Source organism: Pelecanus crispus, chromosome 2, assembly GCF_030463565.1.
Source record: "Pelecanus crispus isolate bPelCri1 chromosome 2, bPelCri1.pri, whole genome shotgun sequence".
Lineage (NCBI taxonomy): Eukaryota > Metazoa > Chordata > Aves > Pelecaniformes > Pelecanidae > Pelecanus > Pelecanus crispus.
This window is the reverse complement of record NC_134644.1, coordinates 6,928,216-6,947,937: the sequence shown is the minus strand read 5'-3', so window position 1 is coordinate 6,947,937 and position 19,722 is coordinate 6,928,216. Positions and strand designations below refer to the sequence as shown.

Sequence of the window (19,722 nt, the reverse complement as noted above, 5' to 3'; positions counted from 1 at the left end):
GCTCTTTACCAAGAGAACAGTAAATCTATCACATGGTCAGCCTGCAATTTACTATAAAGTATTTTTCTGGGAAAGAAAGTTTCCATCCAGGTGAATTGTTTAAAATTATTGAAGTTACTAAGGGAAGTTTACGGACTTTTGTTTTTTTGTAAAGAATAGATATGTGAAGGGATTTTTTATTATTTGTTTTAGAACAGAGTCAGCTAATAGTCATGCAACTGGCAGGTTTTGCACTTTGAGATAGCGAGCAGTTCCAGGAACTGGACAGACGAGGAAGCGTAAAGGCTATTATCAATAGAGAGAGAATATACACAGGCACGGTTGTTCATCGTACTTACATTTCTATAGAAATTAGGCAAAAATAACAACAGTCCCTACAGTTATGCAGGAAGTCTCCTTAGGATCCAGATGAGAAATCACAATGGAGTTAAACACAGGCACCTCCAGCAGGACAAGATTATTTGTGTTGCTCCCCGACTGACTGAAAATGCTTCTCCTTTGGATTAGCTAAATTCTATAGGGACAAGTGTACTATTCGGTAATTTACATGTAAATGAGGATGCATAACATTGAAGAATTATTTTCTTCTGAGTGCCTACAGTTCTGAGTTATGTCAAAACTATTATGTGAAGATGGGCTTATACATGGCAGCATTTTAAAGACCACATTTGGGAACTGGGACAGGTTTAATTTTCCTTGTACAGTAAAAATCTTTTCAAGCATAAAAAGAGGTGGACAGGCCACACCATGAACAATGGAGCCAGTAAGGCACTAGCACAAATATTTCATGAGATTGAAGGTGACCATAATAGCGCACAGCATTAAAAAGAAGGCATTTAATTTTGTGGATATTTGATTATTTAAAGAGATACACTGTAAGCTGAAACAGCTTGCAATATTTGGGTCAAATCTGAACGATTTATGCTTAGGATGTGCTAAAGCAAAGTTTGAAAAGAGCAGAAACTAGAGCCATAGTGACAACTCTCTGTGTGACAGTGGCAGAGAGCTAGCTAGCTTTCGTCCAAATGACATATTGGCGGTGATTTTTTGATGACTTGTTTTGTTGACCTTTTTCTGAACATGGGAACTGCTGACACCTTGCCTTTTCACCAGTCCCATGGCAAAGCAAGAAAGGGAAAAAAGAAATTTTACCTTGAGGCGGTTTTAGGGTCGACAAGAAAACCTCAAATCAATGTGGTCAGAAAAACAGCCTAGCGAGAACAAAAGCCAAGGTCTTTTTTTTTTTTTTTTTTTAATTAAAAAAAACTTTTTTGGACAATTTATGTGGAATGGGAACATCAACGGGCATAGCAAAGTGTGCAGAGACACATGGGATTCCTGCAGCAGAGAGGATGTCCCTCCTCTTGCTCAGGCTGTGCACTGAAGCCCCTGGTGACTGCACTGGCGGATGCCATTCTGCATGGACCATGCTCTCCACAGCCAGCGAGCCTGCTGACCAGTCAGACTACCCCAAATGACAAGACTGATGGGCCTAAGCACCATCCATTGATATTATTTGAAACCTCTCCTGTTTCACTAGCTGTATTTAGGGACTAGGGGGAGGAGAGGGAAAGTGGAAGCACGCTTGGTTTCTCACAGAAGCACACTCACAACTGTCCACGCCAAGCAGCCAGAGCCATATGAAGAGGATTTGAAACTGGCTTTTTTAGCTTATATGCTCTTCTTCAGCTAAGTGTCAAGAGACCACTCTTCAGATTCACTGGCCCAAATAGTGGGATAATCTGCTGCAGCCGACTCTCTCACGGGAAAGGGAACAAGCAGCATGGATACCTTCATGTCAGCTCAGCTGCCACCCGCAGCCATTCCCATGGGCAAACAGCCCTTTGGTGGGACGGGGCAGCAGTTGCAACGACACAACGGCATGAAAGCCGTTCATCATGGTCCCAACTGCTTTGCTGGGGGTAATAATTTCAGGTTGAATGTTGCTCAAATTGATCAGGCTAAAATTCTCAAAAGTGGCTAGTGACTTCTTGTGCTTTTCCTGAGAAACCTTAGGATGGCCCAGTTTGAAATCATCTGCTGAAGCTACAGTCTGCTTAAAGGCTGCAGGTTGGAAACTCAAAACCAGAGACGGTCAGATCTTTTTTGATGTTTATTCTTTCTTTTAAATCAGAAGGACTTTTCCAAGCTTTCCACAAACCAGAATTCCGTGGTCTGCCCGCTCAGTAGCAACCAGGCAGGTCTGTGTTATGCTCATCTGATGCTACTGAGCATCACAGAGAGACCTAAACCAATGTGTCTTCAAAACCTAATGCTGTAAAACATGTTTTGCCAGCTCCATCACCTCAGATGTTGCATTTACATCAGTGAAGCCACACTTACACCTCAGGAAGCTGCAAGTCAGGGCTTAACGCATATTACAGTGATGCCTTTTCATGGACTGGTCCTTTGTTTCTTGTTCAGGGAAGATAAAACAGATAGCACAAGTGGGTCCTTTTTCACCATGGGCATACACTCGTACAAAATAAATAGCAACAGCAGGGTCAGTGGGGTTAATGAGGTAACTTCAACTTCACCCTGCAGCATCTTTTTTTTGCCTCCCCCAAACATATAAAGAGACTATAAAAAGAAGCCAGAACTGCCAACAAAGAACAAACTCAACTTCAAATTTTGACAAGAAAAAGGTGAAAATAATCAAGCACAAAGCCCAGAAGCATGTTGATTTATCTCTGAGCACGCTGAGGTATTGGATTTGCTATTCCCTTTTGCCTGTGCTCCACAGCTGAGGCTGCACGTTTGTGCCCAGTGCTTACGGTTCCTGTAGTGAATACATCTGTACAGCAATGGGCTTCTTGCCAATTAGCTTTTAACTCCAGCTCACATTTTCTGGATAGATTAGATACCAAACCTGTTTTGCAGAAGACACAACATCCTTCACATTGCATCACTGAATGAGCATCTGTTACTATAGTGCCTGGGTGCTATTTCCTAGATGACCAGGGAACTGCCAAGTGAGCTCACCCAACCAGGCCATTTAATTTTCAACATCCTTTTTTTTAAAAGGCAGGAAGCTGGCAAATGAAAAGAAATGCCAGCAGAGCTCAAAGCCTCCCTGTCACTTCAGGGCCCTATCCTGTAAAATACCAATATTTCCTGTGAAAGCTTGAGTGGTCTCATGCTTTGTCAAGCTTTTTCTGACAGCTGGGAGAGCCTCAGCAGCCCGCAGATCTGCTTTCCTTACAGAGAAAAGGGGGACATCCACTGCTCATCTACTAAAGCCTTTCTACGTTGGTTCAGATTTTTTTTTTTAAACAGATGCACAAACTCATTTTTTCACAGTTCCTTTAATGCACAGATTTTTTTTGCATCAAGCTAAGTCCAACAAAACTCCGCTATCTACAAATAATGTTTCTGTTGCTCAACTATCTAGAGACTGCTCTTAGGATTGGTGTTCCTCGTCTGCAGAGAGTAAAAATGGAAGAATCAAAGTCCTAAATGAATGAAGGTGTGAACATCTGAAAAAGCAGCAACAGACTCAAAACTGTCAACAAAACAGATAATTCTCACACCACCCAGCTTCCCACGCGCAGCACAGCCCCTCCTCTCACGTACAGTGTGAGAGACTATTTGCAGGACTACAGGGAATGCCTGGATAGGTGAGGAAAAAAATTAAATCCAAAGCTTGAAAGGGAAGAAGCTGCCTGGCTCTAGAGAAAAAAAAAAAAAGCTACTTCTCAATTTACTGATAATCTGACACCACAGCTGGGATCCATCTCACTCGCCTTTCTCTTCAGGAAATACCTTGCCTAATACATGTTAGAATCACATATGCTTATTTCCCCAGCAATCTAACCCATTTTTGGCACCTTGTTACTCTGAGTGGGTTGCATCTCACCTGACTTAAGATATGCGCGTTACAGAGTTATTCATCTTGGGCTCCCCTTGTAGTTAAGGTGAACAGAAAGAGGCACTTTTAGGGAGAGAGGCTATTCTGACCCATTTCAGATCTCTAAGATGAAATAAATTCTGCCCACACTGACCGTACTAACTAGACCTCTGTTGCTTTAAAGAATGTTGAGAGTAATGAGCTCCGATGTAGATTATCTACATTAAAAGAGATAAATTCCCATCATATCAAACTGGTAACCTGTCCAAATTGTCCTGCCTGCATAGCACCTATTTCCAAAACACCATCTCATGGTTTTTCAAGTGAATTCATGTTTGGGTCCTAATGGTATCAGTCTTAATAGTTTTATTTACAGCCTTATTGAGTATTTTGCAGCAGTGGTGTTTTGCAACAAAGATCTTGGCAATCTGCAAAAGGCTTGAAGTCTGTTGATCATCTACCCATCTTTCCTCGGTGTTATCTGAACTGGATGCTAAACCCTTCTGGGAACTACCTTTGGACTGTAAGAACAGCTGTCCACAAGTAGCTATACAGAAGACGAGAGGTTAGATGCAAATGATAGCAACCAGTGGGAGAAAACGCAGTCTCAAGATGGTAACACTCACACCAAATCATTTTAAAAACATCATTTTCTAGCCACCAGACAATGTCAGATATTCAAATGTCAAAAGAAACCAAGTTTAAAAATGTCCCTACAAGAAAAGAAAGTTCGTATCAAACCCAAGATTTAGGTATTTGCCTCCAGTCAGCTCTGAAGAGTAAGTCTCACCAGAAGTCATGAACCTCTCTTATGCAGCACTAGACACGCGCTGCTGTGGGACTTAGCCCGTTGTCTTCCCACCCTACCTCGGATGCTAGGTCTGGGTTTCTCACTGAAGACTGCGTATGGCGTAAATCAATTACAGCAAATTCCAACAACATTTAGAAGGAAACAAGAGCGTGAATCACATACAAAAGTTGTAAAGTACTCACCAGGTCGCCTGTCCCAGGTTTTTCCATAATAACTGGGGGGAGCAGTAACCCTGCAGGAGAAGTAGGGTCTGGGTTGAGTGCCCCGGTGCCTCCTCCTATCAGGGAAACCACACCATTGCAATCCACTGAGCTGTTCCTTTTGCCCGTCTGGGTGTAGTTGGGAGTAGTAGGGTGAGAACTATGGCTCACTTGACTTTGCACGCTCGGACGCCTCCCAGATCTTGGAATTAAGAGAGAGCCCCGGTGGCTTTCATTTTCCCCAGCAGTGCTGATCTCATCATCGGCAAAATCTGTTTCGGAGCCAGTGTCTCTGCCACGGAGTCGGAAACTGAATATGCTTCCGTGGCTGGTTCTGCGCTTCACCAAGTTTGCACTGGGACCATAACTAATGCCAAGGAGAGTCTAGAAACCCCCAGAAAGGAAAAAGGGGAAAGAGAAACAACATTTTGCAACATGTTTTCAGGAGCGAGGAAGGTCTGGGGAGAGCAGTAAGTTCCATTTTAAACCAAGTGCTTCAGAGAAAGCCTTAATTACACGTATACAACCTTTGCAAAGTTAAGAGGTTGAATAGTCATTCCTAGCCATTAGGTATTTGTCTAATACTTGACAGTTAAAGATGAACTGAAATAGGAAGGGTCAAGGTGGCATTCCCCTCATAGCATGATACTTCCTTTGCTTCTACTAGCCCCTGTCTGATAAGTGCCAAAGGACCTGGGAAGGCAGCTCAAGGAGTGGAAGACAGGAGCAGGGTAGGGGATCCAGCTGCAGTTTACCACATTGTCACATATCTTCATAACAGCTAGGGAAGGAATGTTGCAGTGGGAGAAGAAGAGATAAAGAAATAGGGCAGGAAATGAACTGCAGGGAAAATGAGAAGAGGGAAGAAGAAGAAGCAGAATACGACGGAAGAAGGTGATAAAGGAAAAAAAAACAAGAGCAAGAAGAGGGATATGATTTATTAGTTTGTAGAATGATTATCCAAATGCACATGGCTACTTCAGTGGGTAGGTAACCTCAGTACACAGCAGTCTCCCTCACACCCAAATATCAGCCTTGATGATCCACTCTGACATCAGCTAGTGAGAGTGCAACTCTGACAGAGCATCAGCAAGATGTAGCCAAGCACTAAACACACCTAAACCCTGGCAGAGTAAAAAGGATGTTCAGAAAATGCATAAGGAATTGAAGTCTATCCCCTTCCCTTGTATCTGAAGAGGAAATTATTGGAATAAGAGCATTTAGGCAGAACATACTTTTGATTTTATGGCCTGTACAGAATTTTCAGCTTCTTCAGAACTTTCTCATGAGCCAAGTATATATGAAGAGAGGTCAGATCTCCACAGCATTCACAAACCAGACAAACCAAATGAAGCCTGATTTGATTTCACACTGTAGCTCACACCACTGAGTTACGTAATGATGCTATTTTGTGACACTGGTACAAGGAAGAGTACAAAAACAAGGCCCCTTCTAACTAAAAACAACCCATTTGTATTGCTACCAAATTTTAACTGGTAAAATATCCATGCCTGGGTTTCCATGGCACAGTCATTGAGACTGATTTCTGATGGCAACACACTTCCAGCTGCTCAGATTGCATCTGAGTGATGACTCAGCCTTACTCCCTCCAACCATGCCAGATGCGCCTTGCAGAGAAGATTTACATCTTGAAATGTGTCTCCCATGTTTCACATGCATATGACATCCAGGGGCGAAAAGTGAAAACAAGAAATATTAATCTAAGAAACAAACTGGCAATGCACAGCTCCAATCCACAGTCATTCTGGTACGTGGTGTCTTGAAACCCATCCAGAATGAAGCTAAAGAGCAATTCTAGCGTTAACAAAGGTGTCATTTGTAACGCGACCCACTCAACCAATGAGACAACAACAAAAACCATTAGAATACAAAATGCATGTCATTTACAGAAGTCCAGCTCTGTGTAAATTTTATGAGCTGGGGAGTCATTAATTGGTCACATTTACTTACATCACTTATATGTTTTCTATGAGCTTTTTATGGCTGCCAAATATCCCTAAATTCACTGACAACAAAATATAAAAAGACTTAGCCCATTACACGGCTGTTGAAAAAACCAAAATAAACTGATTTAAACTTTGCCCTCAGTTAAGCAAAGACAAATTATCTGAAGCTGTTTATGATCATTTGATTAAAACAGCATGTGCAAATTCATATTCATGCATGTCAGTAACATTTATGTAAAACCCTGTTTAACAACAGTCTCACTGTATTTGTTTCCTTGCAATAGAAAGTAGAAACAAGTGCCACAAAATTTTGACTTGAAGGCAACTAGCAAAGGAATATACAAATGTTAATAACATCTTTGTACAGCATGTAAAAAAGCCCTCAGAGACAAGTTTCCTCCTTTTCTCCTTCTCTCTCTTCTTTTTAAGCTTTGCAGGTTTCTTCTAAGAATTTTTTATCTCCAGCAGGGATAGGATAGATATTATCAGATGAATGAAATTAAAGTAAGAAAATAAACCAGGCTGTGGGTAATCTTGAAGCAAAAAAAAAAAAAAAAAAAAGGTAAACCAAAATAGATTCCTAAGAATGTTTAATGGGCATTTTTAATTCATTTTGAAAATAAAGTGGTAATATGTTTCCTTCCACTGTTCTAATGCAGACTACCTGCAGGTCAATTATTACATATATGATGAGTCTTTACAGCTGAAAGTTTCAGCTTTAATTGCCTGTTCATACCCTGGCCTATCCAGCAAAGTGCAGTGTGAAATAAGTGATGTTTCATACTATGGCTTACCATTCTCCTCTGACCATCTTCGTAGTCACACTTGGGATTCCTTTGGTCTTCCGCATACTCTTCTGCCCCCAAAGTTTTCTTTTTCTTTCGCCTACTTCTTCTTTCTTTGGCATTTTTGGATGCTAAAGGTGACATTTCCAATGAACTAAGTGACATTGAATCAATTCCTTTAGCAGCTAGTGCCTAAAACAGAAGATGGTAGAAGGTGTAAAATTATTTAAGGATCTCAGTGAGAGCTAATAATTACTCTGCTCAGCAATTATTTTTCATTTTAAGTTTTAAGGTTGTACAGGAGATAAATTAAAAGTTTTAGATGGTCATTAATCACAAAACTATCTCACATGGCTAGAACCAGTCTTAACCCGTTTCTAACCTCTACATACAGCCATAGGAAAATAAACAGCAAGCAAGACAGGTTCCTAGCACAAATGTGCACATGCAGGTCTGCCACCCAGATCCTATGATAGAGCATTAAGAATGGCTGCATAAAACAATGGGATTTATGTAGATCTCATCTAACGTGAACACACAAGTTCCTTCAATATTTCATGAGAGGAACAGCCTGTGTGCACACACCTGCAGGTGTGCACTGTGCACACATCTCTGGAGTAACACTTCTGGTGCCAGTCAAAAAAAATCTCAAGCTGGGGAACCTCAGATTGAGCCCCCGCCCTGGACTTCAGCCCCTTGAACTGGGAGGGCTGGACAAGAGCCCATCCAAGCTGACTGCTGGGTTTTTCCTCCCCTATCACAGAGGGATGCTAGGAACGGCAGGCAATTCAGCTGGCACATTTCTGTAAATACTCATCCCAAGCAGCAGCGCAGGCAGCTATGATGAGAGATGCAAGGAGAAAACCATGAGCTTAAATGGAGATAAGGTGGACTTTGCTTCGCCGCGTGCTTTGGTGCTGTGCTGGCTATCTGGTGGGATCGCTGCAGGAGCTGACTGATAACAGACCGACTGCTAGAAGCCCAGCAGAAGCTGAATGCGAAAGCCTGAGCACAGAAAGCCACAGCCTTGGAAGCAACTGAGCAGCCAGGAGGAAGGATCGATAGGTGCAGGGAGGAAGCCGCAGCCCACGCCAGCACACTGGGTCCCCATCCCTGGTGCGGGTGGGAGAAGTGAGGGGGTTCTGAGCACAAAGCACGAGGTCAGGTTTGGAGGTGCCGGCATCTCAGCAGTAGCCACATCAGTGGCCCGGAGACAAGCCTATTTGCAGAGCCCCCAGCCGAAATACATAAAGCGAGTGAATTACAAAAAAAAAAAAAAAAAAAAAAAGCCTCTCCGGGTTCCCAGGAACAGGAGAAATGGATGAATCCTCAGTGCTATTGTCTGTAAGCCACTAGAATCAAACAGGCAATCAGCTCTCCACAGCAAAATACTCCCTTCCTCCCACAGGCATCAGTCCAAGGAAAGTGAAGGCACTTAACAGTCCTGTAAAGAATCAATCATGTATTTCAAGGACCAGCGGTAGCTCTATCAAGCTGAGAGCACAACAAAACTTAATTCCTGTGGGAAATATCTTTCATGAGCAAGCTGCTTAGAGCAAAGAGGAGGAGGGCTCAGACACCGGTCTTAGGCTGTTCTTTTTTTTTTTTTTTTTTTTTTTTCTTCCTGAGTCAATTGATTTAATTGCTATGCTGAAGTACTTTCTCTTCATAAAGATTCAGCAAGTCTTTTGGTGTTAAGTTCAGGTTTAGGAATGTGTTAGACCAATTGTGTAAATTGACTGATAGTCCCCAAGCAGGCCTATCAATTATATTTGTGCTCTCTTTATACTGCACAGTGTAAAAGCTGGTCTAAAGACTTTCAGTTTTCCTTTCTGATTGCTGTCATATTTTATTGGTCTAGAAAATATTGTAGGTTGTGGTACTAAGCATGCTGTACTCTTACTGCAAAATAAGCTAATTTTCAGGTTTTTAGCAATTTCTTACCTATTGCTTGGGTTGAAGTGTTTCTGGCCTGCATACCTTTTTCAGTTGTTGAAAAAGGATTCAGACCAAATTGTTTCTCAGGGCATGGATGATGTCCCCATGTCCTGTCTATCTACCCTTTCTGGTTGGGTTCGCATGACTGGACCGTGCCCTGCCCCTCAGGCGTTGCAAGCCATAGCCCACTGTGATAACTGCCAGGGCAGGAAAGGAGTTTGGGACCTGGCATGTCTGGCAAGGATGGGTGGTGGTTGAAGGATGGGAGAAAAGCTTAGCTCACACAAGCCCTGGCATGGGGATTATGCAGTCCTATGTCTAGACTATCCTATCTCAAGTCCTATCTCTAGGACTCTTGCCTCAAGGCAAGAACTTAGTGGCATAGTGAGAAAGTCAAAACCAAGAACGTGATAAAGGCTTGGAGAGCCAGATTAAAGCTGAGTAGCTCTGATTGCTGTGAGACACCTGAGAAGGACATCTGAAAGCTACATGGTGTAGCAGACCACTCAATTCACTTTTCTGAGCCTCTTCCTCCACATGTCTAATTTGAGATTTTGGGGGCTGATTTGCAGAATTACTGAGCTTCACTAATGAACACAATGGACCCCAATTGCTCTACTCCTAAGTGTTCTTTCCATAAAATTGGGATAATTGTCCAGGAGTATTGTAAACACAAATGAGTATTTTTGAAACACACAGAATCTGAGCAGTGACAAGAGGCACTGAAAAACCTCTGAGGACGTTAGTCATTTTGTCTTTGAAGCAGGCTTTGAATGCCTGAGTCGGGAAGTCTGCTCGAGCTGGCCTAAGGCTGCAGAACAAATGATGAGAAAGCGACGCGCTGCTCTTGAGTCATGCACTTGACCACCTTTTGTACGGAGCAGGGCACAGAAAAAATGAGACGTGGTCGGCTGAAGAAAAGACTATGTTATAAAGCATATAGATAAATGGGAACAATGTAGGTTTTCAGGAGCAACCTTCATTTTGACACATTCTGACTTTCACGACTTAATGTTCCTTTTTTGTGTACATACAGGCTTAACTGAAATCAAAGCCTTCAAAAAGAAATTCTTAACTATCTTTAATTATAGCTGGGGCTACCAAAGTTGACTGTTATTAGGAAGAGCTCAGCTGGAGTCAAAACACATGAAAATTTATATAAAATAGGTATAAGCTGGAGCTCAGTTTGCTTCCTTAGGTTATGACAGAAAGCTACTCTGTTCAAAGTGCCTGTATATGGACTAAATAGCATTTACCTATTGCTTAAACCATCAAAGAGGATCTTTAAAAGGACTTAAATGATGTATAAGCCTCTACTAGCACTTTGTCAAGGGTGAATTGCATTTTCTATTTTCTTTCCAAGGATTTAAATGGGTTTTGGATTAGGCCCTGAAGCCATATGTACCCAAAAGAAAATTATGTATATTAGTTTATATTGTGTATCAAGGATTTATTTCTCTGAACTACAGTGCTACGTGTTATTTCAGACTAATTTTCTTATTGTCTTCTTGTTCACAGCACCTAAAATGTTCTCTTTGGCTGTTTAATAAAGGCTTTCTACCCCACACAAACCACAGGCAAATTAACTAGTGCTATTAAGGCTATATGGCTACATCCACCATTTGGCCTCCCTGTTTTGTTTAAGCTTATGACATAACATTAAACCCATATCCTTTGCATAATTTGCAAAGCTTAACCTCAAGATCTGCCTGTTTACTTTTTCAGGAATGAAGTCGTATGCACTTCAAACAGGTTATCCTACGTCTTTATCTTCATTATCGGGCAGTTGGATATTCATGGCAGTTTGAATGAGACAGTGAGGAAATGAACATGAGCTAAAGTGATGGTGGAAGAAGGTTCAGCTGGGGCTACGGCTGAGCTGCCAAAATAGCTATTCTGTGCTCAGATGCAGATGGAGTTATACCACCATTAAAATGTCTTATATGCCAACCAATATAAATTCCTCTGCTGGCATAAGTGGTACAGTTAAACCAATACAACTGTGGATATGTAAACCCTAAATGGCCCAGTCGTAGCAGGAAGAGTCATCCTTTTCCTTTTAGAAAGGATTGTAATAACTTTGTCCAGGACAATAAACATTAAGCTGCTTTCAAGCAAACTCTTACTTCAGTTATCACATAAATGTAAAATAAAGAGAATGTGAATCTCAAGGTACCATCTGTTCAGGTTACCCATGGCTAATCATTTCACATAGTTTACTGACCTCCTGCTCTTTCTTTAACATCTCCATGGCTTCCCGAAACTTTCTTTCCTTCTCCTCTGTTTCAGCAATAGTGGCTTGGTTCTGCTCTTCATACGCCATGGCCACAACAGCCAGAATCAGGTTGACCAGATAAAATGAGCCCAGAAAGATGACCAGCATAAAAAACAGCATGTAGATCTTCCCAGCAGATCTGAGAGTCTGTAAGCATGAAAGTAAAATCACTAACACTTGTTTACAGTGTTTTTTAAAAGACAAAAAAGAAATTTAGTATTTTTTTCTTAAAACTTAGATTTATAATATAATCGAATTCAGCCTTTGTTACTAGCCCAAACAGAATACTTTTGGTGACAAATGACAGCCACATGCAAGGAAATAACCTTCTCACCAATAAATTTTTATACCTTATTCAAAAATTATGTGCCTTGCAGTAGAATTCATTTTTAAAAGAAGAATGCTTTCCTCCTTTACCAAATATCTCTGCTGGTTTTCTTTGAGAATAGATAATCTTATAATCAGCTGCAGTGAAAGCTTCCCCCACAAAGCTCAATCTATTTTTGTCTAGTGCATAGAAACTTTCCAAGTGGGATTCATGTTGTATCCCTTCAGATGTCTACAGCCTAGGTCCTTTATAGTCAGTGAGGAGAAAAAGATACTTTTAGGGTGCAACTCATCAGAATGTTATTTAGACATCTGCCTCAGGATAAGAACCACCAAACCTTGGGTGCCGTTGGCTATATTGCCTGGTTCTCCACCGGATTTATAGGCTTAACTGGAGTTTAGGGTAACAGGCTGAGCTTATATTACAGATATGTCGCATGGTCGATGACTTGATGCTAGTGATAGAAACCACTGTGTGATATTATAAGGTCAAATAACAAAAGGGAGTGATGTTCACCCTTATTTGCCATGACAGTTTCAGCCTTCCAGAGTTGTACATGGAGCTCTGTGCCAAGTAAGCAAATATAGCTGTTTAAAGAATCTCCAATTTAATTGTTTTACATTTTCCTGAAATGAAATTGTGTAACTGCCTGCATGTGAAGGATTTCAATGCGAAGCTGAAATCCTCAGTACCTTTAAAGACGTCTACCTCAGTACCTTCAGAGTAGTATCTGTCATCACTAACTCCCTTGATTTCCTTACAAGTATGCTTCAGTTTTGGCAATTTTGAGATCCACAAGTAAATGTTCAGTGGCTTCACGGACAGAGTATGTAATTCAGTACCAAACTATCACATGCAGTTCTCAGAGTTCGCATACATTTCAGGAAATGTCAGCAGACCGCCTTGCACACATGACTAAGTTGACTGTAAGTTGATGGAGAGTTTCCAGCAGGGAGAACTGAAAGGCACCAGGTAGCCTTGCCATCCGGTGAATTTGTACTCATTGTCATGCCTTGCAAAACCAGATATGCCAAGTACACATGTGCTTTTCTAGTGTTTTTTTTTTTGAGCTGGCCTCAAAAGATTAGTTCATGTTACCCCAGCCATCAAAGAAATAATTAAGTGGTGACATGGTGATCTTAAGAGGTGAACTTCATTTAGATTCAGGTGAATTACCCATTCAAAGTGTCTTTCTCTCAGTACCAATATTCCCCCCTTTCCCCAAACACCCAACCTAATATCTTCTGGTATCATCACTCCTAAGAAACAGAATTAATTGTAACAATTGTCCACAACACACACAGGGCAGTTTGCCTAATAACCAGCAATTCCTTCTTGTTTTTAATTATTGGATATATAACTGCAACAAGATGATGTGTTTATTTTATATTTTTTAACAGTAAAAAACCAATCTCATACCTGTTGATAAAGACGTTCCCAATAATCTTGAGTCATAAGACGGAACAAAGAGAGAAAGGCCCAGCCGAAAGTGTCAAAACTTGTGTAACCATGGTCAGGATTTTCCCCAGCCTTCAGACATATATATCCCTCAGGGCACGTGCTGCAAAACATGAAAGACAATACATGAAATGCATCGTAGATGGCCTCAGCATGGAGAAACTGATTTCCAAGGGAACATGTTGAATGCTCGTGGTTAAGGGCACAGATCCTCAGTGGTAAATTCTTTCACTGGGTGAAAACACAGGAAACAGGTGGATGCTAACTTCACAATACCAAAGATCTTTTCAGTCTTATTTTTCCTTTGAAAAGATCCACTGGAAAATGACAACCATAGGTCGAGCTGCAATGGCAAATCAGTGCCTAGCATTTCAGATGTTTGGAATAGACAAGAATTAGGTGCCTAAGCAGGACTTTAGTCCTTAAATATTATTTATCTTGGCACTTATTCCTAAATAAGAATCATAAACTTGGTGTCTCCTGTTACAGTTGTGGGTAATATTGTGATGATGAACCTGCTTTTCTGATGACATAGTCTGACACTGGCAGGATGACACCAGCGTATGCCATCTGAGCACCTTCCTGATCGCTTACTATGCCGGACCTTGCACTCACCCCTTGCAAGGACTAAATCTTTTATCTAAGAAACCCAGCCCTTTGTTCCACTCACCGCCATAGTCTGTGGTCATGAAATTTTTTCTGTTTCTGCCAGGAAAATATTTTCCTTGTGTGTCTTGCAGATTCACATATTAAATGGCATGCAGATAGCATGAATTTCACTGGCTTTCATTAAACTTTAAGACTTTCTACACATAATTTTCTAGCCCCATATGCCAGAAGAGAAGAAGAATCCTCTCAGTGGTACTATGTAAGTGCTGAATTGCATCATCAAGTGAAACACAAGGTAGAAGAGATCCTGGGTCAAGGAGCCACCCTCTCTCCCAGAACGGTGCAATATGATTAGCCAAAAGACCCCACACCTCTTGCATATCACAAGCCACTTTCCAAAAGTAATATATGTCCCTTCAGAAACTGAAGACATAGAGCAATACGCAAAGGCTTACTGCTGCATGTATCATAGGAAGAGAATATGAGATCAAGGGTGTTGCCAGTGTCCTGAAGCCCTACAATATTTGGGGATTTGTTAGGTTGGAACCATCTAACTATGGAGAAGCAGGTCTCAGCAGAACTTGCAGTAATTCCAGCTCTCTCCATTTTCCTTATGCTTCAGATAGAGATGAACCTGGTATGATTCAGTGCTAATTCTAGGTGACACAACTAGGGATGGTTGGAACGAGAAGGATTGTGAAAGCACTTTGTCAGAGATCAGAGACATTGAGAGAGACCAACTTCCAGACAGTGTTTTGATAGCAGAACAATGCCCTCTGTCCTGGCAGATGGTGAGCTTGATGTTCTGCCTGTCAGATGGAGGAATCAAGGTTTTCTGTACTGCCTTCGAATAGGATGATTATTGTAATATCCAACCATTTTAGACACGTCACTAGTCATGTAGAGTGTGTCCAATGTGTACAGCTTTTAACTTTTTTTTTCTACCAGCAAAAACCCATAGAGTGTTTCAATCACTGCCATTTTTTACCAAAGTAGAATATTGCCACAAATTGAAATGCAAAGCAGTAATATAAAAAAAAAGAAATTGACTCCTGAGAAAGCAGAGCATCTTAGTATGAAAATCAAGGATTTTTTTTTTTTAAATATCAATTTTATACTGATATAAATTAAGTCTCTATGGCACAGGATCGAAACTCTGTATTGCATGTCAAGATGAGAATACATTCTTATAGGTTTTGAAGTTATACAAATCTATAGTGTCAGTCACTATCAGACATTCAACAACACTTTAAGAAGCTTAATTTAATATCATTAGTCAAGCACAAAATTTTAAATAAGTCTGCTTTGAATGCTTAAAAAAGGAGTGATGAAGCATTACAAAATGTGTACATATCCTTGTTTGCTGTAGTCTTCAGAAAAAGCAATAAAAAATGAAAAAGAACAGTTGATGTTTAGTGAATTAAATGTAACACACAAGTGAAAATATAGTAAGTGATTCTGTCACCTTAGGTAGAGCCAAGTTAGTTTATATTAGCTGAGAATTTAGATAATAGTAACTATATCTCACAAACAAAGAAAAAGAGAGACACTTCTAATTTTTTTCCCTGCCAGCCTAGAAATAGATTTTTCTTCTCCTTCTAGATCTTTCCTACTTTGACTACCTACTGTTTCCTGGTAAAAGCCACATTTGAATAAAAATTACAGTAATGTTACTGAGTTAGAAGAGAATAAAATGCAGAAATCTCAGCTTTTTTCCCCTAAAAGATGTAGATGCACACTGCATATTTTTGTAAGACTCGTTCCTTTTGCCACAAGAAAATGACTGCACTCACACATTGTGCTTGGCTGGAAACTGAGTGATCTTGTCCAGAGGTGGACAGACTTCCCTTAGTCTTCCATGAAAGACCAGTCCCAAGTGGCTCCATTGAGTTGGTCTCATCGCTCATATTTTAATGTTATTACTAATAGCTAAAACATCTGAATACAGCTGTGAGGAACTTGGCGATTACTGTAATGGTGAACTTAAGCCTAGGCAGGGCAGTCAGTCAGAAATTAGGTTTCATCTAGAATAAGTTGCCTAAAATCTTGGGAAAAATGGAAATATTGCCATTAAGTTCAATATGTGAGAGAGAGACTTTCCGCTTAATCTCTTCATTTTGAACAAGAGACTCTGAAAGAAAGGAGGTATTAGGAGCATTGCCCTTCGATGTATTTTCATAGGAATCTCTCGGCAGCATGAGATTAGAGGCTACAGAGTCACTCTTAGGTTCGCTGTCAATGTTGCTTCCTGGGGAATCTCTGTTTTGATGCAGAAGAACATTAGAGCAACTGCTCAAAGCACTTTATCACAACTGCTTGGAAAGCCCTAGGACATGGAGATGTAACTCCCCTGGCTGTGAAAGTGAGTAATGGTACCTCAGACAAATATATCCTGTTTATAATACAGTTACTATTTTTTCATGCTTCATCCTGTCTTTATGTGTCTCTTAAACCTTTTCCACTCAGCAGTAGATTGCTGGTGTGAAAAGATCTGTCTGACTCCGCAGTGAGTGTACATGGTTCTCTAATATTATGTTCAGGCATAAGAGCATTCAAACAAGGTGTCTTCAGCATGAAAAGCATGAACTCCAGCTCAAAAATGCTATTAATGTTAGCTCACATCCTTCTTACAGAGACTAGACACTTGAGACAAAATACCCTACTTTTCAACTCCTTATTCTTGCTCACCCTCTTTCGTAGCTGACAGAAGCGATAACCCGTGGGGTATGGGAAAGCGCTAAAAACACTGAGAGGAGAACAAAATGCTGCTTTCCAGAAAAACACTCTACAGAAATTTAGGTGTAAGACTCTCACATGAGAGTATTATTCTGCAACAGACACCATTTCCTCTAAGGATTTTTTTAAGGAGTCTCAAGATTTTGCTGAAGCCTCTTCAATGTATAATATTAAGCCTTCACCTTTGGTTTTTTAGCAAACTCTTTGGCTTCTTTTACCTCGGGGAAGCATTTCACAGGATTACAGTCTCCTCTGATGCACAGGGATGGGCAACAGCAACAAGCTACATAAATATAACATCCTCCACAGGAGCCTCACAGGATGCTGTTCAATTGATCACAATAAAATTAGTGTCATTGATTCAGAAAAGTTAAAAGCATCAGTCTACCTTCCTATCCATCAGGCTGTAATCACCATTGCAAGCTGGCACTGGTACAGGAAATTAAAGAACATAAGAAACAGCTTTGTTTTAAATAACACAGATTGGGAATGCCAGAGAGTTGTAGCTGAGGGCCATAATTACAAAATGTTCTGGCTCAAGAGTTTAATCTAGGCAAGCCAAGTAACCTGCTGATCCAGGCTGCAGTGGCCAATAGGGTTGTGCAATAAAAGATGATTTGTAAAGCAACCATGTGCTGGATTGTAACTTTCAGACCCTGAAAATACAGGGGGGGTTGTCCATGTGTTACCACGAGCTAGCATGAAACAGCTGCTAACGTTAGCGATGACATCTGTAAGGTGAAGGCTGCACTTTCATTTGGTTTAGGTTGCAAAGGCACACTATGGCTTGCTACACCGAATTGCTTATGAAAGAAGCAATAATGGGAGATAAAGCGCATACCACAGACACACCAAAAATTAAAAAACCAAAACCATATTGTGGTAAGGGCCCCTTAGTGTTTCTGCTTAGGTCACAGCTTAAGCCCAAGAATGCAGAAATCAAGCTGAAATGTTTATAGGTGATGTCTTTGACACATGGCTAATTCCAGAGGAATGGCAACCACCTTGGTGAGTACGGTGGGGTTTCAAACCCTGGCAATAAGAGCTGGAAGGACAGACGGTGCCCATGGCCTCCAAGGCTTGTTGATGTGCACGGTACAGTCCTCCTCGACATGCCTCTTCATGCTGAAGTCCTCAGACCACAAAGGAGAGGCTTAGATCTCCTTTAGGTCACAGGTCTGAGTGCCTTTCTCTGCACTTCCCATGTTTTCTCACTTCCCTTGGCTTTGAGAGAGAAGACCAGCAGCCAAACAAGCAGTGCCCACTGTGCAGTGGTTGTGGGGGAACAGATAAAGATCCTCAGACTAACATTTGCTCCGACCTGACAAGATGAAACTACCCATTCTGAAACAGGGCATTTTTTTTTTTTAAATAGGTGTTGTAACGGTGACTGGGCATGTGGGAGAAAGGGGTGGAAAGGCAGCAGCACCTCAGCCACAGGGGGCATTGCTGTCAGCAGGTGCTGGTCTGCCTGAAAGTCACAGGTTGTTCTCCTTCCCCTGCTCTTTCTTGTTTTGTTATATTAAAGACTAATCATCGTTAGAGGGTCTGACTTACAATTCCCCATTAATTACCATCTAAGAGCCAACATCTGACTCGCAGAGGCACACTTCACGTTGGATACATCTGACTAGGAGTCCCCAGCAGCTTTCACTCCAGGCATCTAAGGGGTCAGAGAGAATTTGAAGGGCATTTTTTAAAGAAAGCGATGCCAATGGTCTGAAAGGAAGGAAGTGCAAGCAAATCCAACCAAATGTCACAGGAAAAAAAAAATTAAAAGAAGAAGATCTCAGAATAAAGAGCAGCATCGACCAGACACTGAAACTGGAGGAGCAAAGGGAAGGAGGTGCCCGTGAGCAGGCTTGCTCACAGGTTCAGAGCACCCACTGCGCTGTGCATGCCACTGACTTGCTTCCACAAAAAAAGTTTCAGACTGCCCCACTGGCTACTTGTTCAGGCAAATGGAAAACCACTGGTTTCAGCCTGAGACACCAGACCCCTCTATGCATACAGGCAAGCAGCAAGAGGAAGAATGATCCTATTATTCTATGATTCTATGAATTCCCTCTGCTGCAATGTGGTTTTTTTAGAATTCGTGCTGCAGCAAGGCAAGCAAATTCTCAATTCTTCTCACTCAATCCAGTGGCCAGACACCGGATCTTCTGCCTAACCCAACAAATAAAATGTAGGGCAATAATTTATCATCATAAGCATAATGATAGATTACTGCTTAATGAAGACTGTAGCCCATAGTCAGTCTGCTTCTCTCATGTGGTTGACGAGCTTATTACAGTTTTGACTAAGAGGTAATATTACCCATCCTTAAGAATTGAGTGGATTTGGATTTAATCCCTACTGCTGCTGTTTAACCAGAGACATGATCTTCCAAACACACAACTGATCCCTAGGAGTAAGGGCTGTTATTGTTGCCCCTAAGCCTGTGTACTACATGAAGTTATGCCCATGGCCCCTGCAGCACCTTTCAGGCGATATACTTGCTTTCTGTTTTTTTCTCATACTCAAGTGAGAGGCTTTCTCACCATGAGCAAACCATCCTCATTCATGTGTCACTGTAACCAACACAGAGTAGATGGAAAAGGTTATGCGATTTACATCAGAATCTAACTGAATTCATTTAAGGTGTGCTGTACAGCCTGAAGGTTTGTAAGAATTCATTAATTCATTATAATTCATAATAATAAATCATACTAATTCATTAAGATTGCTTACTAATCTGGGATGTAATTACATTATTAGCTCCGGTAGTT

At 41.2% G+C, this 19,722-nt stretch overlaps 1 protein-coding gene across 5 annotated transcripts in view; it reads right to left on the bottom strand.

Moving 5' to 3' along the window:
* The window catches only part of LOC104028196 (sodium channel protein type 5 subunit alpha), a 171,522-nt gene that overhangs the window by 105,356 nt on the left and 46,444 nt on the right, over window positions 1-19,722 (bottom strand). For 3 of the 5 annotated variants that reach the window (XM_075705274.1, XM_075705273.1, XM_075705272.1), the window contains exons 8-11: window positions 13,571-13,712; window positions 11,773-11,970; window positions 7,620-7,802; window positions 4,841-5,242 (exon numbers count right to left, since the gene is read on the bottom strand). In XM_075705274.1, coding sequence (XP_075561389.1) covers window positions 4,841-5,242; window positions 7,620-7,802; window positions 11,773-11,970; window positions 13,571-13,712 — 925 coding nt within the window. Of the gene's footprint in view, window positions 1-4,840; window positions 5,243-7,619; window positions 7,803-11,772; window positions 11,971-13,570; window positions 13,713-19,722 lie in introns of those variants that run through there. The other 2 variants (XM_075705275.1, XM_075705276.1) reach the window with 2 other exon arrangements.